Source organism: Netta rufina (genome assembly GCF_964035555.1).
Source record: "Netta rufina genome assembly, chromosome: W".
Classification (NCBI taxonomy): Eukaryota; Metazoa; Chordata; class Aves; order Anseriformes; family Anatidae; genus Netta; species Netta rufina.
In genome coordinates, this window is record NC_140139.1 from 3,401,827 (window position 1) to 3,427,758 (window position 25,932).

General features: G+C 43.6%; 1 protein-coding gene across 6 annotated transcripts in view; it reads left to right on the forward strand.

Annotated features, from left to right (window-relative positions):
• Window positions 1-25,932, forward strand: part of LOC311220809 (protein FAM219A-like) — a gene marked incomplete at both ends in the record, with an annotated part of 133,447 nt that overhangs the window by 101,503 nt on the left and 6,012 nt on the right. For 3 of the 6 annotated variants that reach the window (XM_084304412.1, XM_084304413.1, XM_084304414.1), the window contains one exon: window positions 25,739-25,841. In XM_084304412.1, the coding sequence (XP_084160538.1) occupies window positions 25,739-25,841 (103 nt within the window). The remainder of the gene's footprint in view (window positions 1-25,738; window positions 25,842-25,932) is intronic. The other 3 variants (XM_084304415.1, XM_084304416.1, XM_084304417.1) reach the window with 1 other exon arrangement.

The window sequence follows — 25,932 nt, forward strand, 5'->3', positions numbered from 1 at the left end:
AGAGCTGGTAGGAGGAAACCTTGTTCCTGTCATTGGCCTGAGCCAATGTGACTTAAGGCGCCTGGGGAACAGACACAGAGGATGAAAAAATTCCAGTTTGAGTTGTTTTTCTGGCTCTCGTCAGTTTTTGTCCTTACGTGCACCAAGTAAGGGCGAGTCTCCCTGCGTAGTTGGCTTTGCTGGGTTATGTGTTGGTGATCGGAAAATGCACACACTGCTCAGGGAGAGAACCTCTTGAAGAGAGATTGGCACATCCCAGTGCCCCCAAATTTTTGCTTAAGTGCTATCCCTGTAAAGGACAAGGCTGTCAATCCAAGGGCTTCCTCCACATCTCTGCTGGTGCTGACCAGAGAGAAGTCGAAGACTTTTTATTCCCCGAACCGTGGTGTTGCCCTTCTGATCACCTCGCAAGTGCAGCTGTTAGCAGCCACAAGGGCTCGTTGAAAGCAGTGTTTTCTGTCACCCTTTCCCTCTACTCACAGCTTTTCCCCATCTTCCTTGAGCACTGCGCATGCCAGAATCAGTGTGGCGGAGAGACTATCAGGAAATCTGAGCATTACAGCTATTTCTGTTTGGGTCTTGGCAAAAGCCAGGCTCTTTCCAGCATCTTATGTGTGAGAAAGATTCTAGGTTTGAGAGTTATTGAACAGGTTGTGGGTGTGGGTGTGTATGTACACCATGGCTGCTTTATCCTCCCTGCACTCACTTGAACTTTTTGCCTTGGGGGAACTGGTTCCTTTCCCTGTTCCAGTTTGTGCATTCAGAGAGTTTCACACTGAAGTTGTCTCCAGGACAGCCAGTCCCATCTCCCATCACTCCTACTTTCTGTCCCTGGGGTAATTTGACATGCAGTGTGACTTTGAGCTGCTGAATCTTCCATAGAGGGAAATAATGAGACATAAAAGACAATTGCTGCTTACCCTGCACACAGTTGGTTTGCAACGGAAATCTGTGTTCTTGATTCAAAACAGATTATGAACAGGCAGATTAGTTTCTTTAAAAAATGCATACCAAAAAGAAAAAACAAAACAGTCTTGTGTTTTTGCAAAGGCTTTCTGAAATACCACCATGCCTTATGACAACTCCTCACATCTTCTGCTTTAGATTGTAGTCTGTAGCTTTGTTCCTTGCACATCCCGCTGCCAAATCCCCTTCCTTCCCCTTCACCCCTTCCTGTCCACCCGGCAGCACCGCCTGGCTGAAGGTCATTTTTATAAAGTCATTTGAAAGGACTGGAATTAACACCAACTGGTGGAGTTCAGTGTTTTTGTCAGGAAAAAAAAAGCTGACCCTCCTCACTCTACTTTTTCATCATTAGCTTCAACCCACTTTTGCTGTGTTTAAGAATCTGTGGGTAGAAGTTAAAGCCTGTTGTAAATCTTAATTATTTAAAGATAATTCAAACAGAAGTTGGAACCTAGAGGAGCTGTACATCACTGAAACACCTACCATTTTAGCTGCCTGTACTGCTTACACACATTCTGTTTTCTGTCTTAATTTCCTCAGGCATGGAACTATGTCTTATATACACATTCTCTAGTCCCATAGTGCTACTGCACTAAAATCTCGCTTGCTAAGACCCTCAGGCTGTTTCCTTCCTTTCTTCTACTCTTACAATTCTTCTGTTCCTTTTATCCCAGCTCCAACTCCAGTCAGGCAGCCAAACCTGTAACTATACAGCAATAAATCTCATGCTTATATGCAGTAGGAGATTTTAGCTCACCAGAATGTATTTGCCAAGTGAAGCTGAATATACACGCACCATGGCCCAGCACAAACCTGACCCACGCATGCAATGAGAACAGAAATTATAATAATTCCCATATTGCTTTTGCTTGCCTCCTATCCTTTGTTTAGAAATGCTGTAGAAAATCCTTAGCTAATGGTCTTTTGATAAGCAAATCCAAGCTGGTATTTTTCCTCCCCTCGGTGAGTACAGCTGCCCATCAGGGAGGGAGGTAGAAGTGTCAGCCTGACACCATTTCTGCCTCACTGGATCACTGAGGAGAGCGGGTTGGTGTCAAGGTCTCTGCAGCTGCAGCCTGGGGAAAAATCTCATTTAGTGCTGTGATGGAGAGAGCAGGCAGCTGAGAGGCAGAGGCAAAAACCTCCCTTGCCGGCTGTTAGGGGGAGGCAGATGTGCTTGCCAGTTGATGGGATCACATCAGGCCTTTCGGTGTGGCAAGACAGAAAAGTCTGACTCTTTGCAAGAGGACTGGGAACATGCGGAGCTCTGAAACACAGGGTCTGACACTCAGAGTCTAGTTTGTACCTGCCTCCCCTTCACCTAGACTCCTTTTTACAGCCCCCAGAAAGCAGTGTGAAACCTCACTCAGGCCAGCAGTGCTTTAACACCTGACCTCTGTGGCTGTGAATGACAGCTGCACTGGGGTGGCCAAAAGAGTGATATTGGGATGGCACTGCTATACCGCAGCTTTGGATGGGCTTGACATCAGGGTTTTATATTAAGAACTGTCCTCATCTCTACCTGTACGTTGCTGTTATCTCCAGCATGAGCTCCTTTGAACTCTGCCTGCAGCCAGAACTGCTGCTCCTTAGACAAAGGCCTCAGCTCAACGGTGCACGTACCTGATTGCCAGGCTCTGTGTTTTGGGAAGACATCTCTAATCCTCCAGCCCTGCTTCCCCTCCTGCAGCACTCAAAGCAGCTGCAGCCAGCAGTCTTTGGCCCAGAAGGCCCCTTTTGGCTTGTCTTTCAAACCCTTTTCTCAGGGGTTTCAGTGAGGTTGTGTTTTCTCTGGCCAGTCCTGTTTCCCTCTGTCTTTTGAGGCAGCTTCCAAACCCTCAGCCCTCCTCCCCATCCTGAAAGGAGGACACTAAGCAGCGTAAAACAGTTGATAACAGCAGCCTGCCATCCCCTCCATCATACTCTATTAACTAATGCTGTCACATTATAGCCATTCCTGATAAAAGAGACAAGAGATGCCTTGAGGATAGGAAGAGGGTTAATCATTTGTAATAGTTTGGGACTAATTGCCAAGCCCAGCTTTGATTTCTCTGCCAAAGCAGGATCAGGGCTGGAATAGGAGGGTGGCAGCCTGCTGACCCCTCTGTTGGGGCACCCTACAAGGATGTGAGGGATCACAGCACTGGCTGGCCCCATCCTTCAGAGCACTCAGAAGAGGACATAAAATCCAGGGAAGAAGCCATGAGCTTTCTCTGAGCCCTCTGCAAGGAAGAAGAGGAAAGCAGCTCATCCGTTGGGCTGGACCAGACACCCAAATCTGGAGGAAAGCAATGTGGATATCAAAATGCTAGGCTAGGCTTTTTGAAACTGCACTTCTGAGGTCTGTGGCTGCCCTGGATAAACTGCAGCTGCCTCTCTCCACGCCACCCGGTGAGACATCAAAAGAGAGGAGTGGGAGCCTTTTAGCTGCACCCAGTGCAAAGACCAGGCTGCTGTGCTGAGCTGTCCCCATGGGCCACCATGCCCCAAGGAGCAGCCCCAGATGCCATCCAGCTTTTGCAGGTACTCCTGCCGCAAAAGAAGAATGGCAGTGTGCCGCACACGGAGATCGCACAGACATCCCCACCCTGCTCCAAGAGGGAGCATATTAAATTAGAGGCCAGCATCCCTCTGAAATAGAACTCCTGCCAACCTAATTAACAAAAGCTTAATCAGCAGATTGGTTAATCATAAACTTATTAAATAACTAATTGAGCTCTAAGGCTCTTTATCAAATTTCCAGACAACGGAAATCTCACTGAGGGAGAGATCAGGTCAGTAATCCGGCTAAGGGAGCGGGTTTGCTGTGCAGGGGGGCTCTCCAGCAGAGCTGATGCTGTTCCAAACAGACAGGACTCGGGCTGACAAACTGAATATCAGGAAGAGGTTGTACGTATCCTGTTCTCCTACAAAGATTCACAGTAACCAGGAAATTCATCTAGTGAAAAAATACCTGAAAGTCCTCATCTAGCAAGAAGAATATATGTAGGGCGGTGTGCTAAGTTAGTAACACTCTCCCTTTCCCAGGGAAGAAAACAATAGGTACTGTTTTCAGAAAAGAGCAGGCATTTCTCAAAGCATGATGGAGTGAGGAGTACCCATCCACTCAGTGTGTTAACCAGCCCCCTTGCCTTATTCTTTTTAATTTTGTTAGGTAGAAAATATATAGTTTTGTTTGAAATACCTAGGGTTGCAGAAACCCAGTGCAGCAAATGATAAAACAAAGTGGATCAAATATTTGACATTTTGCTGCTAAATCAAGGCCAGAAACACGACTGGGACTGTCAGCTGCAGTCCAGTCCTGGGAACAGGAAAAATACAAAGGCCTTTTCTAAGCACGATGCTGGAGTCAGTGAGCTGAGAGTCCCTTCCAATCCCACGTGCTGCCTATGGCATTAGCACTTCTGTCCTTATTTGTTTTGGTTTCTGGATGGGAACTCAACAAGTCATTCCAACCCATGGTATCCGCCAGCCAGTGAAAGCTTTCCCAATTACAACATATTAAAAATAAATTCAATCTGTAGTTTATATAGGCTATAAAACACACGCTCCCTAACATAGACCTATCATTTAGTGTGTATTTTAGACTCACACAAGCACGGAAACTTGATTAAGTTTGTATGCAGTTCAAGCCTACTTCTGTCAGGCTCTGTTCAAGTGTTTTTTATACAAATATGTACTGTACAATGATCTCTGTAACTGAAGACCATGAGTATTCAGCTAAGCAAATTTGTACTGTCTGTTACTCTCCCAAATACACACTACACTTACTGCATGCATCAGTGACCTCAATGCTTCTTCACAGAACTTCAGGACCATAACAAATGTGATGTGGGCACTAAGATTGACTGTTTCTCTGGTAGATTATTGCTGTGCCTTTAGCATAAGTGATGCTTTAAATGAAGACAGCTATAACCAATAAGAATTAAACTGCATTTAATAGACTACTTTTTTATTATTATTTTTTAAAATCTAATGTGCTGTGCAACAGACTCAGGACAAGCAAATGACTTTGTCTTAAACCTGTATTCATCTGAGTAGAAATGATGTTGGAGGGAACATTTGCAGAAGTCTTTCCGGATGAAATAATTTTCTTTGTCCCTTTAAAATATGTAAAGGGAGAGAGTAACTCAAATTTATGGTTTATATTTTTTAGAGTTCATTTTATAAACTGAAACTTTTTAGCTGGGCTTGTCAGGTTGCAAGCACTTCCCCAGATATATAACTTTGTTCTTTTGGCTGGTAGGAAAACTATTCTTGGAAAAATAGTTGAAAATACCAAAAAATATATTTCTGAAGGTAAATGTGCAAGAAGAAAAAAAATACATTTAAATAAAACTGATGCTGTTCATACATTCCAGTTTTGACAGTGATGGATGAAATCTTTATATTCAGTATTTTGCAGCCATTAGGAATAAAAGTCTCAATCTTTAATAAATGAAAAAGCACTAGCTGAATCACAACAAAATGCCCTTGTGAGCTGGGAGCTGCGACAACAGATGCATTTGAAATCAGCCCAGATAGATGTTCAAAGCTGAAGAGAGATCAGTTGCTGCCTGCTGCTACATAGTCATAAGATGGCTGTAGAGACTGAGCAGGGGGAGGACTGGGAGCCAGGAGTCCCCATTTTCTGCTTCCCTGCTGCCACAGATGCTTTACATGGCTTAAAGGTAAAGCAGTTAAATAGTTTCTCCCATTAGTAAAATATAGCTTACTGCTTCACAAAGGTCATTCATGATTATACTGTGCCATGAAGAGGTAAAATGGGCTGTATTCAAAACAGTAAATTATTTCCCTAATATTTACAGCTATAAGGTTTCATTTGCTAGATAGCTAGTTGCACTGGATACCCAGCTCTCCTTCATGTCAGAGCCCAATAATGGATATAAACAGAGAAGTCATTCTTTCCTATAATCACGTGAAGGTCAGATAAATGAGCTTTGGGGCTGGGACAATGCGTCTAGTGTACAGGGGCATGCTATTGGAACATAAAGCCAATTTTGGAAACGCTTGTGGTGTGAGTGGATTCTAGCTTTGGTCGGGACTGGAGCAGCCATTTACCTGTCCTCCTGTGTGCTCAGTGTTATATATGGAGTGGTAATTCATGTCGAGAAAATGGTTGATATTAATAAAGAAGGGGGAGATTTGGGAATGTGGCCATGGGGGTTGGAAAGCCCTGTGGTTGAGATAACATTAGACTCTTAATGATGAGGCCATCAGGAATATAAAAGAGTTTAGAGGGAACAAAGAAGGGTGATTCAGGAGACTCCATGCAGTCTCAGGGTTTCTTGTTCTCCAGCTGGTCTCTTGTTCTCCAGCAGGATTAAGGCATGGAAGTTTCTGGGTGTTTGCTGTTGTTGTTACATTCAAAGTTGTTTGACCAATGAAAAGTTGTTTTGAAAAGGACTGCTGTGGAGAGAAGGGTATAAGAGGGGAGCCTGCCCTCAAGATAAAAAAAAAAGAAAAAAGGAAGGCAACACGATGAAGTTACATCATCAATAAAGAAGCAGGAAAAAAGAAGTGAAGAAGAACAGGCTGGCAGAATGGAGACCAGGATGGGAACAGGCACTTTCATTGCCTCATGAAGATAGGTTCGGACAGACTCAGCAAACTGCTCAAAGAAGCTCATACAGAAAGTCGCTGGAAATAGGCACGCTGGAGCTGGAGAGAAGCGGACCTGTGCACACAACTGCCCCTCGCTGGTAAGCAGTTGTGCATTATGGGGAATCATACGTCCTTAGGAACAAAGACTGTCCTGGTAACCTTACAGCTTATTCTCCTTTTTAACAATCAGACAGTTTATGATCCTGAAATATGGGACCAAACTGCGGTCAAGGTGTGGGACTCTGCAACTAAAAACGACGAGGTTGCAGTGGGTTTGCTCGGCACCTGGTGAGCAGTCTCTGAGGCCTTAAAGAGCCCTGTGGAGCCACAATCACAAATGTGTGGCTTGCCAGACAGTGAGGGAGCTTCGGGCTCCTTTACTGACCCGACTGCTACGCCATGGGCCCCTCTGCTGCTACAGCCATCGAAGGCTTTTGCTGTTACAACCCCCTGGTGACCTGGACGTGCCTTTTGACCCAGACCCTATTGGCCTTGAAAAGGAGATGGATATGCTTTTCTTCGATCCGGGAAGAACGGGATACATAAGGCCTGAAGACCGAGTTGCTTGACAACTAAGCGAGACATATTGTTCAAAAGGAATGGAAAATGGAGACTGTTAAGTCATGGAACTTAAAGGATTGTTTGTTACCTTTCCTGATTGTACATATGTATAGGCATACTCGGGTTTAGTATGCAAAGCAATGTTCTGTATATTTAGAATGTTTGATGTTTGTATGTGCATGTTGGTGGAGTGTAGACTCCCCGTGCACCCAGCACTGTTTACTTGCCTTTTATACCTTTAATAAATATTTGTTTTATAAATATTACAAAATTCAGATTGAGTTGAGACCTCATTTGTAACATAAGGAAAAGCATGGCACTTAGTTTAGTGTGTGTTTTCTGAAGGGAAATGCAAATAGGAACATCAGCCTGGCCAAACAGAAACCTCTTGTCGCATTAAGGGGTATAGCCGATTAACCGTTATGGGTCCGGTCGTATTCAGGGTACTGAACTACCACGGTCACGGATTCACCAATAACGTATAACCACCCTTACTCTAGTCACGTTCAATGAGAACTATCACGGCTAGGAACAATGCACAATTTATTACAGCAACAAGTGCACAGGTTCTTTGGATTGCCAGCGATAGTGACTGTCTGCAAAAGCAAGCTAGTATGCATGAAATACACAGGTGCGCAGCCTGGAAATTAATGTGTTAAAAGGCACAAAGACTCTATAGAGATTTCTAAGTTTCCATGGTGACACACAGTATACCCAAGTGTTCAAATCTCACCCAAAGGTGTCCCAATGGGGGGGGGGGGAAGAGAGGCTCAGCCTGTCGACTGATCCCAGGAGTCAGGAGGTCCTAAGGATGTTGTATTCCCTTGGGACGGTATCTCCCCTGACGGTGGTATCTTCCCTGACATCCCCTCTCTCTTGGGCCAATTTATATTATTTTCTATCTTTTAGGTGGAGCTTGAGTGACTCTAGTCAAGCATATCTTACTTATGATTGGTGAAAAGTTTTCTGGTCTCCATTTAAAGGTATAGGCTCTGCAAAATTCAGAGTGCATGCTCAGTGAGGGGTGGTCGCACCTTGGAGGTGGGTAGCTTTTGGGATGGAGGTGTGTTTTGGTATTATAATGATATTATAATGAGCAAAATACACTAGGGTACAGCATTTGTCAAAACATGACAGGTCCTTGGCTCAGGGTGGCAAAAAGTGCAGCTTATCGGTCTCGGTGTGCACAAGAACAATAGAGTCCCCACCTGGTTACAGATCCTAGCCATGGTGTCTCCTCTCCACTCTATGCTCCGTACTGTTCCTTAGAGCTAGCACACCAAGTTTCCCCAGCACGATAGCATCTAAGGTTGGAAGCCTAGGGAACGCTCAGGTAATGCAGCTATGCCCTACCCTGAAAGCCTCTTCAATGTTGTACATTTTATTTAAAATGTGAATGTTAGTTTTATTTTCCTAGTTACTTTAGGCAATTGCACCACACCTCTCTAACTTGTGGAGCCAGCACTTCAGGAGAGCATTCCCCAGGAGTCAGTGTGAGAAAAATCTCAATAATTTTCTTCAGAAAGGACCTTCTGTGAAGCTATTTTATTTGCGATTGCAATGGCAGGCGTCCTGAAAGCAGGAACACACAGTAAAAGTTTATCATAATCTTTTATTCCCCATTACCCGACGCCTGATCACCTCCCCTGTTTCCTCATTGGCTGAGTACTACAGGTTCACAAGCTACTCGACACACTTCTATACCATATATGTACAATTTGATTTGACCAACCATTAATTTCTCCTTTTCCTTTTTTTTCCTTCTCCTCTCGTGACTAGAGGGCCTGTGATTTTTGTTTTTACTGATTTCGCACTGCTCATCCTTTTTTTCTTAGCTAACCTCCTTATTTTGGGACAGTGGGACTTTCCCCTTTTCTGCTTAACATACTCCACACTGCTATGCCACACAATCACTTTTGAATATGCAAGGTTAGTGGAATTTTCCAAAGCAAAAACACCTTCTATTGCAAAAACACAACTTTGTTTCTCACATTAACCCTGCATTGCTGTGCAGGCAGTGCACTGACTGCTTGTTGTAGGAGCTTCTATGTTAAAAGTTAAATGCTGCATCCTCGGAAAAGAGACACAAACATCGTGTCTGTACTGTACTGCATACCACTTCTGTCTCTGGTCAGGCCTTCAGGGGAGCTTAAAACCACTGCCTCGCAGGGTTTGTGCCAGCTCTCAATCATGCCAAAGAGACAGAGCAGCACCCAGAGCAGCAAAACAGAAGAAAATGCAGCTACATGGGTGCTTAAAACCTGGTCCTGGAGGGACCTTGGAGGACAGATTTGTATGCCCACTCTTATTGAGAGTTCTCACAATTAGACGTACCTTGCTAATCTCCACAAATTTGGCTGGGTCAGCAAAAATGAGGTGCTTTGGGTAAATATATTGTCATGCACAACTCTCCCAAGTTGGGAGCTGGATGACTTAGCTATCTGACCCCTATTTATGTGAAGAGTCTTTTCTTTGTATCGTATTTTCTCCCCTTTTCCCTTGGAGGAGGGGGAGTGAGAGACTGGCCGTGGTGGAACTTGGCTGCCCACATGAGTAAAACTACCACTCACACACATGTGCTCCAAATCTCCCCAGGGAGCACAGCCCTTGTCGGCATCGGCATAGCCACAGCACACAATCTACCTCCCTTTCTATACAGCACTCCTCAGCATGCAGGCAAAGACCCTACCAAAGAGCGCCCTGAAACCTCTCCAAGGGGAGGCACGCTTCCAGCTGCCAAATGCTCTCTGTCAGAGGTGTAAGTTCGGGACGGTTTCAGTGTTAAATAGATGTATGCCGATGTCCCAGAGCTGAATGATGCTCTGAGCTGTGTTCAGGACTTGGTCTTGTTATATATGGAGTGGTAATTCGTGTCGAGAAAATGGTTGATATTAATAAAGAAGGGGGAGATGTGGGAATGTGGCCATGGGAGTCGGCAAGCCCCGTGGTTGATATAACATTAGACTCTTAATGATGAGGCCATCAGGAATGTAAAAGAGTTTAGAGGGAACAAAGAAGGGTGATTCAGGAAGACTCCATGCAGTCTCAGGGTTGCTTGTTCTCCAGCCCTTAAGGCATGGAAGTTTCTGGGGGTTTGCCGTTGCTGTTATATACAAAGTTGTTTGACCAATGAAAAGTTGTTTTGAAAAGGACTGCTGTGGAGAGAAGGGTATAAGAGGGGATCCTGTCTTCGAAAAAAAAAAAAAAGGGCAACACGATGAAGTTATGTCATCAATAAAGAAGTAGAAAGAAGGAGTGAAGAGGAACAGGATGGCAGAACGGAGACCAGGACAGGAACAGGCATATTGATCACCTCATGAAGATAGGTTAGGCCAGACTCAGCAAACTGCTCAAAAAGCTCATACAGAAAGTCGCTGGAAATAGGCGCACCGTAGCTGGAAAGAAGCTCGAGCTGAGAGAAGCAGACCCGTGCACACAACTGCCCCTCTGCAGGAGACCAAAATATATGCTATTTTTTAATGTTTCTGGTTAGGATAGAGTGTAGACAAAAATAATGCCACACATAGCAATGTGTACCAAAAAGCTGCTCAGAATTCCATTTAAAAACAAAAAATGGGAAATTGTAATTAAAACTGGTTATGATTTTCTTAAATATTGGATCCAGAGGTATGATTGTAATGCTTTATTCAGCTCTGATGTTTTACATAGACACATTCATGTAAGTTCATTCTGCTTCACATGCTTACAAGCTTACAGCTTGTTGTCCTTTTTAACAATCAGACAAGGTTGCAGTGGGATTACTCGGCACCTGGTGAGCAATCTCTGAGGCCTTAAAGAGCCATGTGGGGCCACAATCACAAATGTGTGGCTTGCCAGACAGTGAGAGAGCTGTGGCCATGGGCCCCTCTGCTGCTACAGCCATCGAAAGCTTTTGCTGTTACGCCCCCTGTTGACCTGGATGTGCCTTTTGACCCAGACCCTATTGGCCTTGAAAAGGAGATGGATATGCTTTTCTTCGATCCGGGAAGAACGGGATACATAAGGCCTGAAGACCGAGTTGCTTGACAACTTAAAGCATGACATATTGTTCAAAAGGAATGGAAAATGGAGACGTGTGTGTAGTCAAGAAAAGGAATGGAAAATGGAGAAACTTAAAGGATTGTTTGTTACCTTTTCTGATTGTACATATGTATAGACGTACTCGGGTTTAATATGTAAAAGCGATGTTCTATATGTTTAGAATGTTTGATGTCCATGTGTGCGTGTTGGTGGAGCGTAGACTCCCCACGCACCCAGCACTGTTTACTTGCCTTTTATACTTTTTATGAATATTTCTTTTATAAATATTACTAAATTCAGATTGAGTTGAGACTTCATTTATAACACTATTTTCCCTTGTCACAAAGGAACCAGACACATCCAGCCAGTTGAACAGGTAACAATTCTACATTGCACCTCCTGCTATTCAGAGGTGTATATGGGTATTGAAAGGATCCTGGACCCCTCCCCACATACACACACATGCACAGACGTGTGTGTCACTCCACACTTTCCTCTTCCAACACAATGTCCAGGATTGGCTTACAAGGAAGTGGTGCAGCCACAATCCCCAGTGCATCAGGCTGAATGCATAGATGCCTGTGCTCTCCAAGCTCTCCACTGAAACAAAAGTTTGCTCCACTCGAGCGTGAAGCTAGGTAGATTACCCAACACAACAGCCGTACTAATGATCAGACAGGACCTTCAGACTCCTAATTGAGCATGCTTTTTAATGTTAAAGGCACATACCGGCTGCTTCATACCCTCCCAGCCTCCTATGTTCTGTCGTGCACAGGAAGCATCTGTCTGGAAAATTAGTGAAAAGCCAGCAGGAACTCAGATTTGGTTGAAGCTGTCTCACCTCCATTTCTACTAGCCTTGCTGGTATGAAGATAAGTTCGGCCAAACTCAGCAAACCGCTCAAAGAAGCTTGTACAGAAAGTCGCTGGAAATAGGCACACCAGGGCTGGAAAGAAGCTCAAGCTGAGAGAAGCGGACCTGTGCACAAAACCGCCCCTCGCTGGTAAGCAGTTGCGCATTATGGGGAATCATATGTCCTTAGAAACAAAGACTGTCCTGGTAACCTTACAGCTTATTCCCTTTATTAACAATCAGATAGTTTATGATCCTGAAATATGGGACCAAATTGAGGTCAAGGTGTGGGACTCTGCAACTAAAAACGACGAGGTTGCAGTGGGTTTGCTCGGCACCTGGTGAGCAGTCTCTGAGGCCTTAAAGAGCCCTGTGGAGCCACAATCACAAATGTGTGGCTTGCCAGACAGTGAGGGAGCTTCGGGCTCCTTTACTGACCCGACTGCTACGCCATGGGCCCCTCTGCTGCTACAGCCATCGAAGGCTTTTGCTGTTACAACCCCCTGGTGACCTGGACGTGCCTTTTGACCCAGACCCTATTGGCCTTGAAAAGGAGATGGATATGCTTTTCTTCGATCCGGGAAGAATGGGATACATAAGGCCTGAAGACCGAGTTGCTTGACAACTTAAAGCGAGACATATTGTTCAAAAGGAATGGAAAATGGAGACTTGTGTGTAGTCAAGAAAAGGAATGGAAAATGGAGACTGTTAAGTCATGGAACTTAAAGGATTGTTTATTACCTTTTCTGATTGTACTTATGTATAGGTGTACTTGGGTTTAGTATGTAAAAGCAATGTTTTATATATTTAGAAAGTTTAATGTTTGTGTGTGCATGTTGGTGGAGCGTAGACTCCCCGCGCACCCAGCGCTGTTTACTTGCCTTTTAGAAATATTTGTTTTATAAATATTACAAAATTCAGATTAAGTTGAGTCTTCATTTATAACACTTACCATTTGGAGCTCTGGCCTTAAAACAAATATCTGGAAGCTAAAATTAAATGAGCTGGAAAAGAGCTCGCTACCTATAAATGGAGTTCACCAACTTTACCTGCTAGGCCAGAAGGAAACACCAAGCAGAAAATGGGCACTGAAAGCCCACCATTCTCATGGACCTCATGGTTGGTGTGCAAGGCTGCTCAGAATTACTTCAGGAGACTGGTACCCAAACAGCTCCTTTGGTTGATGGTGGACATAGCAGCAGTTCATAATACTTTTAAGACTTGGTTACTGTTTTTCCTTGCCTCCAAGCCTGAAATGACTTATACACATCTCTACCATCTTCCAGGAGCTTGTCCTGTCACCCCAGAGCTGGATAGAGCTCCTGTTCTCCCTCCCATTTTTTGCTTTTTGGCCACCAGGGACTCAGGATTCATAGCATCCAAGAGGGAGCTGAACTGTTGATTCATGATTAAGAAATTTGTCTGGGGACACAGGCATGGATGTGACAATGACACTGTATTCCTGCAGTGCTATTGCTTTAGGAATATTTGCTCCAAGCCACTAAGTAAGTGAAAGAAGGGGTTAAATAGGAGAAGTCTTATCATCCAACCTCACACATTGAATTATCACTCAGTAAGAGCAGAAAAATAGTCATGGGGAGACCTACTGAAGGAAGAAGACTTTGCTAAAGCCCATATTCATCAACTGAACGAGTAATCTGAATTGGAAAACAGCATTTAGTGCTTGTAGTGAGTAATCAATAGGAATCAGAGAGCAGCAGTACATTTAAAAGGCTCAGGCAAGCCTGAAGTGTCTTGACAGAAAATGAAATCTGTAACCTTGTTTCTGAGTCAGGTGCTTTTTGTGAATTATACAGCATCTTGAAGTACTGGCAACTTGTATAACTTGCATATTGTAACAGCACTGCATATTTGTGGTCAGCCACTAGAGCTCCTGGTGTAGATGGGTGGAAGCTGTTTTGTATTTAGGGTTGTAAATCTTTGCCTCCATAAAACCCCACTTTATCCCTCTATGTTTGAATAGCACCATTCACATGGCCTGCAAAATACCAGCCTTTTATTTATTTATTTATTTATTTATTTTCTGGAGACAAGGATAGCCATAACATTTGCAAGTTCCAGTCATGAGAAATTACTGTGATTTAAGATTTTGACTTTGACACTGTATCAGTCTCTTCGTTGCTCATGTTGTGAGAAACACTCCATAGCCAATAACTTAGGCTACAGTGAAGTAGCGATTGCAATGGTGGGCCTCCCACAAGTAGGAGCGCGCCAACTAGTCACACAGTACGGTTTATATACTTCATTTCTCGATGACCGGGACCCTCCCCTGTTTCTCCACTGAATGGGTAATCCAGGTTCACAACCTATCTGATGCTTCACAGACAATGCATGGCCTTCAGTTGCCGGCCTGTTAAATTTCAGATTTCTTTTGACATTTTTACTGCTTGAAGTGGTAATGTTTCTTCACTTATCTGACTTGACTTGACACCGTGATTTTCACTTAATTGTCCTAAGGAGTCTGGTTGTCTGCATTTTACAAGGTTGTCTGTTAAGCTTTCTTATCACTGCAAGCATATCTCAATACCAGGTTCCTTATCTTTAAACAATGTAACTGCAAAAATAACATTTTTATTCCCACAATGCCAAAGAGAGTTATAGGTCTGGTCCTTCCCCTGCCAACTTCAATGAGCTTTTATTTACCTCTGCTGTCATCAGGAGCAGCGCTGGGCATGGTTTGTATGAGTATAAACTCTTCTCTGCAGGTTCCTCAGCCACACGCATTACCACAGTATCTAGGCATCTCTGCTGCTGTCAGAAAAGGCGGCCTTGGACACATCTCCTTGCTCTTACCCCTGCAGTAAGGACAGAGTTGGCCCATATCACACTTGCACACCTGGGTAGGCACATAGCTTTCCCACAACAAGCAACAGGTGCTTTTGTCTCCAAGGGGAATAAAATCTGCAAGAGAAAAATATATCGGCACATTTCACACACCCCAGGGGAAGCAGAAGCAAAACGAATTCATTATTCAGGTTCCCCAGCCAGCAGTCTGGTAAACCCCTATTATTCAGTCATGTCACAAAAGTAGTTTCCAGCATTTTCTCACATTCCTGAGAATGTTTTTAACTAGGCCTTTTCCTACCTTGCTGGTCTCTCACTTTGCTTTTCCTTACCAGACTTGCCTGGCATTATAGGATGAGTTTGGGGAAGTTAGCTCAGCTTTTTTGGCCAATTGCTAACTGATTGCTTTGAATCAGAAAATTAAATATCAGTTTATATGACAGCCCATCATAGATGGGCTCCTATCCTTCCTATCCTGGAGGAAGGGATGATTTAATACAGCACAAATGCTGCATTCCTGCAGAAGGCTTAGCTTTTGGACCTGAACTCTGGTTATGATCCTGTGGTGAGAAGTTATTAAGAAGAGAAATAGCCTCTCCTAAACGAGAAGCTAATTTTAATCCCCTCTTGCAATGAATATACAAAGAAAGCCCCATGTACTGTCAGAGCATTAAGGTACATTTCAGCAGCAAATAGAACATGCTTTGAAACTAAAGCAAACAATAGCCTGTTTAAAAATACAATTGCACAATGTGAGAAACACTCCGTAGCCAATAACTTAGGCTCAGGCGAGGATCTCAGTGAAGTAGCAATTTATTTGCGATTGCAGTGGTGGGCGCCCCACAAGCAGGAGAGTGCGCATCTACTAGTTCCAAAACACAGTTTATATACTTTTTGATGACAGGACCCTCCCCTGTTTCCCCACTGAGTGCGTAATCCAGGTTCACAATCTATCCAATGCTTCACAATCAATGCATGGCTTTCAGTTGCTGGCCTGTTAAATTTCAGATTTCTTTTGACCTTTTTACTGCTTGAAGTGGTAATGTTTCTTCACTTATCTGACTTGATTTAACACTGTGATTTTCACCTAATTGTCCTAAGGAGCCTGTTTGTCTGCATTTTACAAGGTCGCCTGCTAAACTTTCTTATCACTGTAAGCATATCTCAGTACCACATTACTTTCCCCCAAACAATGTAACTCTACAAAAACAACATTTCTATTCCCACAATTCCCCCCTTTTCTTCTTTATAAACTGTTGATTTTTGCAAAAGTTTTCTCTAAGGTATAATTTGGTAGATATCTTCTTCTTCTTCACTTTCTTTGCTTTCCATCCCCTCATTATCACCTTATCTGAGTAAGGTGGTGGCTCCATGGTCATTTGTTTCAATAGTTCGATTTCAGTTAACCACTGTACTAGTCCTTTTACACAGTGGATAATGCAGCAACCAATGGCTGTCAAAACTCCTACAACTACAATCAAGGATGTAAATATGCCTACTTTTTCTGCCAATTCACTGGCAAGGGTGGTAAGCCCTTGCAATGCTCTAGTTACTGAGCCATCTGGGGCAGTATTGTTGGGTATAAAAGTGCAACAATGGTCCCCAGTATCACACACACACACACACACACCTCCTTCCGCCACAGGCATCATATCTAATGCTATTCTCTTTTCCCAAGACATTTTTCTGGTGGTATCTAGTTGCTCAGCGATTCTTTTTATCACATCTCTTGCATAATTTATGAATCTCTGCTGATTATAATACATACAATTAATCCAATCCACATTCTTATTGATTGTTACCCACCAGAACAGTGACTCAAACCCTGCAGTAATTTGATTCCTGGCTTTCTGTTCATCGGGAACTCCTCTAGGTACCCCAATAGAATCTATGTATACTCTGTCACTGAATGATACTCCTAAGCTTCTTTTCCTTCTTCTAGGTATTAGTGATGTTTCTTTTTTAAATGCCAGGTTGAAGTGTATAGCTAATTGAACAAGTGCACAAGTGCCTCCCCAATTCGATGGTAGGGTGGACTGTAAGATCTTCCCTCCACAGTACCACCAGAGATCTGCCCTGGGGATCTCAAGTCTTGAGCAGTTTCCCATCAAGTCCTTGGTAGCACAAGGCAAATTTTCCCACATTCTGGGTAGCACTCACACCCTGCCATGAGAGGCAAGATGTATGGTTACCTATAGCTGTAGAGAATGCAGGGGGAACCGCAATATTGCTATCATGCAAGGAACAGCAAAGAGAGAGACTTGCAGGCCTCATTTCCCCAGGCAGTCTTCTCTTGGTACAATGCAATCATACATCACATCCCCTGGGAATCCTTGGTCCACCCCTATGGGAAGGGCACTATCTGAGCAATCGGTCTTCCCGAGGCACAAGCACAGCAATTGCTATGGTTGAGACTCTGGACAGAGTATTTGACCCAGTCTATCCAGGCATTCATATCCCCATACCCTGTTTCAATCTCAGATGTTTGAACTGCCACATTTCAGAGGGCCTCCTGTTTTCTCTCCTGTTTTCTCCTTGAGTTTCTCCCTTTTTCTGATGGCAATGAAGGATTGTTTCCATACAGCCATTCTCAATCTAGCTGTTCGGTCTCTCCTAGTTATTTGTTCTCTCTGCTCAGTTGCCATGGGGAATTTAAATCTCCCCAAGCTAACACCTCACAATCATCAAACATGACAGCTTGTGGTACATAACCCCCTATCACAGTCACCCATATTTTGATGGGGTATCCCGTTTTTGCTATTATCTGGTCATGCCTTTTCCAAGTTGCCAATTGACCGAGGCCTTCTCTGAGGCCTAGAATCACTAAAAACAAAATTAGTAATCAATTTTTCCCTGTCATTATCTTTAAATCTTAGGTTTCCAAATTATTATCAATACAAAGAATAAGATGTGCACTACTACTATAACAACCCCCCCCTTGGGAGCACTGCAATTCGCTATAGGTCTGTCCTTTCTCTCAATCACAAGCCACACACATTAGTTACCTGTGAAAATATAAGGTTAGTTTACAGTTGTAAGCTTTTATCCCACTCAGAGTCCACTATGAGATTTTTCTCTTTGATTTCAACTTCCAACAAGTCTTCTGTAGGAACAGCTTCCCAGGTACTAGGGTCGACGGATGCCTTCACTCGAGTATAGTGAGTCCAACCTTTTTCCGCAGTTCTTACGGCTGTTTCAGTGGGCAGTAATTGTCCTTCCCATTCAGGCCGGAGTTAACTCTTTCCAGGTCCGAATCAGGACCCGGTTTCCTGGGTGATGGTGGTGAATGGGGAATTCCAAAGGTGGGGTTTGAGCCAACAACCCACAGGTCCTGAGAGATGACAAAGAAGAGGACAACCCCAGCATACAGTTCGTAAGAAAACTCTCTTGTTTTGAATTGTGGTATCTCATCCCTTCTGCCCAGATAGGGCAATCCGAACAGCATCTCATATGGTAATATTCCTATATCCTTTCTTGGTGCTGTTTGAACCTGTAGGAGTAAGCATTTTACCCAAGGAAGTTGGGTTTCTAACACTAATTTAGTTAATTGCTTCTTTAATGTCTGGTTCATTCGCTCCACCTTCCCAGAAGAGGACGGGTGCCAGGGGCTGTGAAAATCCCACTCACTCTCTAAGGCCTGCTTTAACCCTTGCAGTAAAGCCAGTCACGTGGTCAGTTAGGACAAACAAATAACTCAGTGAAATCTACCTGTATACTTTGGAAAAAGTCGAATCCCTGGCTCCCATCCCCCTCTGGGTGGGTTACGGATGACCTTTTAATTTACCTTTTGACATATGGTACATCCTCTGCATATGTGCTTCACTGAAGTGTATATTCCTACACAGACATACTTTCTTAACGCAACATCACACATTGCTTGCACCTCCCGATGACTCTTGATGTAAAACAATTAATATTTGCCTCATTGGTGCTTTATTCAGCATTTCTCTCCCATCAGGGAGTATCCATTTTCCTTCAGACTTTGTGGCTCCTGATTCCTTAAAAAAAATCTTTCTTTTAAAACTGTTTAATTCTTTCTTAGTTTTCAACAATTCCCTGAATCCTCTCTGCATTTATTCTTTGTTTTCCTTCAGACATTAGAAGCCTTAAATACCTGACTTCTCTTTCTCCATATTGTAATTTACTTTCCAATACTCCCAAGCCCTGCTTTCCCAGAAAGTTGGATAGCTTGTTAGTAGCTTCCTTCACAACTGTTTCCTCCTGTCCTGACAATAAAAGATCATCCACATATTTGTAACAGTAACACCTCCTCGGGAGCTTGGAATTGCTCCAAAATCTGTTCTAGAACTTGCCCAAATAAATTGGTGGCCCTGTAAACCCCTGAGGTAAAACCGTCCATCTGTATTGTTGCTTCCGCCCCCATTTCAGGGTCTTTCCAGTCAGAGGTGAGTATATCTTTGCTCTCGGGGCCTGAGAGCACTCCATTAATAATTACTCCATTTACTGTTATTCCAGTCTAACAATTTACTAGTTGAATGCCCAATTTCATCATCAAATCCCTTCCCAACAAGTTAGTCCCTGCCTTGGGTACATACAATAATTGCCCAGTGATCATTTTATCCCCTAATCTCAGTTTAGAATCCGCCAAAATTGGCACTGTTATCCCAGCCCCTTCTACCTCCATCACTTTTTAGGGTTTCATTAGTTAATTTAATCCCTGATACTTTACAGGCCAGTAATGACCTAGCTGCCTCAGTGTATTGGGTTCGGGGGCAAAGTTGGGGGGAGGGGGGGCTGCAGTGGCAACCCCTGCGAAAAAAATCCAGAAGCCACCCCGTGGCAGATAAGGGATAATTTCAGCCGGCCCCAAAGGGGCCCACCAGTGCCCAGAGCCAAGCCATGAGCAACACAGACCCTGCCTCTGTGAGAGCACATCCATGAAAACAAAGAAAGAAACAAACAAACAAAAACCTGCTGCTCAACAGCAGCTGGGAGAGTGAGGAGTGAGAAACCTCCCTGCAGACACCAAAGTCGGAGCAGAAGGAAGGGGAGGAGGCTCTCCAGGTGCTGGAGCTGAAGCCCCCCTGTGGCCTCTGGAGAGGCCCCTGGTGGAGCAGGCTGTCCCCCTGTCCCCCCCTTCCCGATACTTGGGAAACTGACCAAACACCACAGCAAATATACTAAAACTTCTAGACTGTTACTTAGATATTGCCTGCATCCTCTTTCCCTGCTCATTCAACTTCAAACAGCTCTGTCAAACACTACATACCAGAACTTTAACACCTTCAGCAACCCTTTTTAACACTTCTTTTTATCTTTCTCCAGCCTGTACTTTCACCAAAGGCTCAGTCATTGGCCAGCTTAATTCTGTATCTTTCTCCCTCCAGGATGCTGAAACAACATATCAGTATAACATATTTCATCCCATTTTCCTTTTTTTCCTTCTCCTTCCACTCCGGATATTCCTACAAGAAGTGGCCAGCCTGGCCACACAAAACATCTTATCAAAGCCTGTCTTTGCTATGATTCAGGCCACAACACAGGCAGCCTTCTTTGCCTGCCATTCCTTCATCTCTCTTCCTCTCCTTTCCATCCTGGCCCTGACTCCCCCTGAAGATTTTCTTCCTTTCTCCAACCCTCTGCCTCACTACCCACTGCACTGTCAATACCATTAGTTTCACTCTCTGCTTTTCCTTCTCATCTCCCCTCCTGACATACACGTTCTGGGCCTCCCGCAGGAGGGTCCCCCATGTGACTGTTCACTACATCCCCCCACCTTCTGGAGCTTTTTCTGTGTATCTTGCCAGGCTTTAATCACACAATGAACTTTCAAGAGCCCTTGGGATACCGGATCCTCGGGATTCATCCCCGAGTACTTTCTCATTCTGACCCCAAGTCTCTCATATGATTTCTGTGTTGCACACTATTATTATTCCAGCCAGGATTGGCAAGTGGGTATTTCTGCCCTGCCGATATTACCCCTCATCCTGGAGGATGAGCTATTTCCCATTTTTGTATAGCAGCTCTCCTCCTGATCATTCCCCTTTCTTTCCCTGTAAACAACATACTTATAGACATAATTCCCTCCCCCAAGAGTATAAGTTAGGTCCTAGGAACTGGTCTAATAGTTCAGCTAGCCTGATGGGGTCCTCAGTTAATGACTTAATCTCCTTAAAACTCCTAACCTCTTTGCTGGTATGGAGGGGGGGGAGTTCACCTAAGAGGATACAGTTAGTGTTAGTACTGTTAGTATCAGGGAAGGCAAAACTCTCAATATCTCCTCTACCTTGTTCTAATTCTTGCCAGAGCCTAGAGTACACTCTCTAGGGACAGTGTTAATTGCAGTCCCTGTCTCCCTTCCTGGAGCGACTGCTGCTGCCGCCAGTGCAATATTAGGATTATAGGGAGCATAACTTGATTCCTCCTCTGAAAAAGGAATCTTATTGTTTGCATATAAATTTAAAGCCTGAATTTTCATCAGACCTGTATTTTGGCTGAAGTGGTAATGTTTCTTCACTTATCTGACTTGACTTAACACCGCGATTTTCACCTAATTGTCCTAAGGAGTCTGTCTGCATTTTACAAGATCACCTGATAAGCTTTCTTATCTCTGTAAGCATATCTCAGTACCACATTCCTTCCCTCTAAACAATGTAAATGCAAAAACAACATTTCTATTCCCAGAACAAGGTGCAACTTCTTTATTTTACTTAAATAAAGAAATAAAGCTCTCAAGATTCAATGTGAGATAAAAGAGGAAGCTACACTGGGGATATCACTGGCTGTCAGGAGGAGAAGGAGAGGCAGCAACATTTTCTGCTGTAGGGTGTGTTAGTCCATTGAGTTGCCAGCCAGGGAAGTAGTAATAACTCAGGCATGGTGTCAAACTAGGCTGGACTTGATTCAAAGCCTCTTGTATATTGATAACAACAGCTGCAACAGCCCGAAGGCATCCAGGCCATCCTTTACTTACTTCATCTAATTGTTTAGAGAAGTAAGCTACTGCTCGTTTATAGGGACCCAATCTTTGTGCTAGTACTCCCAAAGCTATCCCTTGTCTCTCATGAGAGAACAACCAAAAGGGTTTTGAGAGATCCGGTAATCCCAAAGCCGGAGCTTGCATCAATTCTTGTTTAAGTTGTTTAAAGGCTTTTCGTGCTTCTCCAGTCCAGACTAACTTTGACTGATTACTCTTTATCAATTCATATAGAGGCTTTACCATTAGTCCATAATTATAAATCCAAAGGCGACACCAACCTGTCGTTCCTAAAAAGGTTCGTAGCTCCCTTAACGTTTGGGGTTCTGGAGTCCGGCAAATGACTTCCTTATGTTCAGTTCCTAGTTCTCGTTGGCCTCCCGAAATTTCAAATCCCAAATAGGTTATGCATTGTTGAACCAGCTGGGCTTTCTGTTGAGAGACTCGATATCCCTTTAAACCCAGAAAATTAAGGAGACTTATAGTCCATTGAATACAACTCTCTTTGGTCTCAGTAGCTATTAAGAGATCATCTATATACTGTAACAAAGCCCCTTCAGTGTCCGGAGGTATCCAAGTCTCGAGTTCCCTTACTAATTGGTTTCCAAAAATAGTGGGACTATTCTTGAATTCTTGAGGTAGCACTGTCCACGTAAGCTGCGTCTTTCTGCCTGAGTCAGGGTTTTCCCATTCAAAGGCAGATAGGTTTTGGCTTTCTGTGGCTAAGGCTAGGCAGAAGAAGGCGTCTTTTAAATCCAGTACAGTAAACCAGACTTGACTATTCTTTAATTTAGTCAGCAAAGTATAAGGGTTTGCCACTACTGGATGTATATCCTCGGTGATTTTATTTATGGCCCTCAAATCCTGAACTAGCCTATAGCTTTTTCCATCTGCCTTTTTAATCAGCAATATGGGTGTATTGTATTCTGATTCGCATTCAATCAATAATCCATACTGTAGAAATTTATCAATTATGTCTTTAATTCCTTTCCTATCTTCTATCCTCAAAGGATATTGCTTAACCTTAACGGGTTTCTCTCCTGGCTTTAATTTAATAATTATTGGGGTCACATTTTTAACTCTTCCAGGGACTTCGGTGGCCCAAACTCCTGGATATACTTGATCTGTGATCTCTAAAGGTGTTTCACTTTTAGGGTCAGTTTGTATTAGTGCCAAGCTCAACACATTTATTAGTTGTTCTTCTTCTATCCTTAATTCCATTTTTCCTTTTTCAAAGACAATTTCTGCTCCTAATTGCTCTAATAAATCTCTACCTAAGAGTGCCCATGGGGAGTTAGGCATATATAAAAATCTGTGTATGCCCCATTGTTTCCCTAACTTGTACTTCAAAGGTTCGCAAAAATAAGCCTTTTTGGTTGCACCTTTTACCCTAACATAATCATTCCGTAAAGGCATTAATGCTTGATTTAGAACCGAATATGTTGCCCCCATATTAATAAGAAATTTCACTTCCGTTCCTCCCCTAACTTCATTATAACCAGTGGAGGATCCGCTAGGGTAGATTACCCAAGTCCCTGTTATTCCTGTTGAAATCAGGGGCCGATGATTACCCTAGGAAAAGGCTAGTCAATTTGTCCTCTGAAGCCAGGTCCAAATCTTTTTTTTTTTTTTTTTTTTTTTCCATAACATTTCAGAGTTGGTCCAAAAATTCCATAGGGATTTCTTTTGGACCTTGTTGGAAGCATATTCTCAATTCCCAATTCATCCAGATTTTAGTATTTACTTAACCGTTCATAATTTTCGGGATGATTAGGGTCTCAGTGGGAGTCGGTCAGGGGAATGCAATTGTCCACAGTTCCCTGAACGGTCCCATTAGCAATCTGAGCTCGCACATGAACTCAGGTTGTTTTAAGAGTTAACTGCTTTTCTGTTTCTGTGACAACTCTCTCCGACCCATCCTGATCCCTTTGCCCCAGAGAGCTAACACCCGTGATTTTAAGATCTCAGCCTTGGGCTGAGGCAGAAATATTAACATTCCTACATCCTCTTTCCCTGCTCATTCAACTTCAAACACCTTTAACACTTTCAACAACCCTTTTAACACTTCCTTTATCTTTCTCCAGCCTGTACTTTTCTAATGCCAATATCAAAGGCTCAGTCAGGGGCCAACTTAATTCCGTACCTTTTCCCCCCAAGATGCTGAAACAACAGCAGTATACAACATTTCATCCTGTTCTCCTTCTCAAAAACAACATTAACTGTAGCAAAGTATTATAGTTTAAAATTCCATTAAAAGGCCACTTTTCTCCACATTCCAGCTTATAAAGCAGCCACCATTGATTACAATATTTTATCAATGTTTTCCTGTTCACACTTCCACCGGCATATCCTCCAATATCCTTCCAATGACTCAAAACACATCCTAAAGGGCTTTTCTTTAAAATCCCACCAGTTTGCCTTCCTCCCATTTTCCCAGTTCACACTTTCAGAATACACTTATCACTTACAAAATGCAGCACGCAGGTATCTTTCTATAGCAACGCCAAGAACCTACTATTATTACCAAGAACATAGCCAAAATCACAATAGCAATAATCAGAGTCAAATTCCACATGCGATAAGTCAGAAAACCGAAATAAGTAACACTGTACCAAATGAACCTTATTAGCAAACTTGCCAGGTTCCAAACGGCAATTAAATGCCAACAAAATCAAACATATACTTAAGGTGCTAGCCACAAAAGTATACACCACCCTGCAGAACTTTTATTTTCTGACTTATGGGCCGTTTCAAATGACCAGTCTACCAAACAAACTAACTAAAACCAAAATAAAGAATACTGTCACTTACAGCGATGGGGTCCTTGTCTGCCTCTGCAGTGATCCGTTGAGTCAAGGAGTCCCTCCAGGAAATCCCGGGAGTACCCTAGGGAGTCCTATTCCCAGCGGGTCCTGCAGCCCGGCAGAGAGGGTGTCCCATCTGGGTCGCCAGATTAATTCAAAGATCGAAGCCGAAATTTCTAAGTGACGAAGTATCCTTTATTGTCAGCGCTGGATGCACGGGGGATCCTTCCACCTAACGTGCATATTCAAAGTGACAAACTATCTCATATTTATACAGCAAAACAATGAATATTCTATTAACACCTATACATATTCGATACCTAAACCCGCCTACTCTCGCTTCGTATGTTAATTAGCTTATCAGTCCTCACGCTTGCGCCAAGCCTCCCAAGAATTGTGGGCCGGGGTCTTCAGGACGTGGGCAGTGGTCTTTGGGAGGAAGACCATAGGTCTTCCTCATGATGTACTTTTCACCTTTTGCTAAAGAATGCCAAGTTGGCTGAATCAGTTGTTTTCCAAGCTGCAGGAATGCCGAGTTGGCTCAAGTTATCTCAAGTTTCAGCCTAACTGAGGGTCAACAGATAACGGGGTGTTTCAGTTAACAAGATGCTTCAACATAACAGAAGGTCGACAGATAACAAGATGTCGTATATTTTGTTCTCATTAATTTTTAACCACAAGATTTATTCTATCCTAAAGTGAGTTTATACAATATCAACTAACACTAAATGATGGTGCTACATTGATGGAAGCTCTTTTCTGTCCCAGCTGGGCCCCTCAGTGGCAGCCTGAATAGGAGAAAATGTAAAAGGAGAAATTCCCTTGCCCAGCATACAGTTCAGTCTCAGAGCCCATAGCTGCACAGAGGCAGGGGTTCTGCCCTTCTTCAGCCCCAGCAGGACAGTCTCGGCCTGCATCCAGAAGCTCCATGGCCGTCGTTGTGTGGCCTGGTCATCAGGCTGCTGCGAGGCAGGGCATATGAACTTTAGCCCCTAGGGACCTTGGAGGCAATGGGACACAGCTCTTCCGGCCTCTGCTGTGTCTGCTTGGGAGATGGAGTGCTCATGTCCTGTGCTATTAATTCTGCAATCCCTTTTGCTGCAATCAAATCTGGGTTTCTGTAGCTGTATGGTGACCTGCCAGGCTGGTGCCCTAATTTTGCTTTTCCCCCTTTGTATCCCATATGCAGAGAAGCAGAGGGAGCTGGCTCGGAAGGGCTCCCTGAAGAACGGCAACATGGGCAGCCCAGTTAATCAGCAGCCCAAGAAGAACAACGTGATGGCACGGACAAGGTAAAGGACTGGAAAACTCAGCTGTGCTCTAAGCTGAAATCCCTAATGGCCTTAAGATGACAAGAACAACATTCATTGCCATTCCCATACA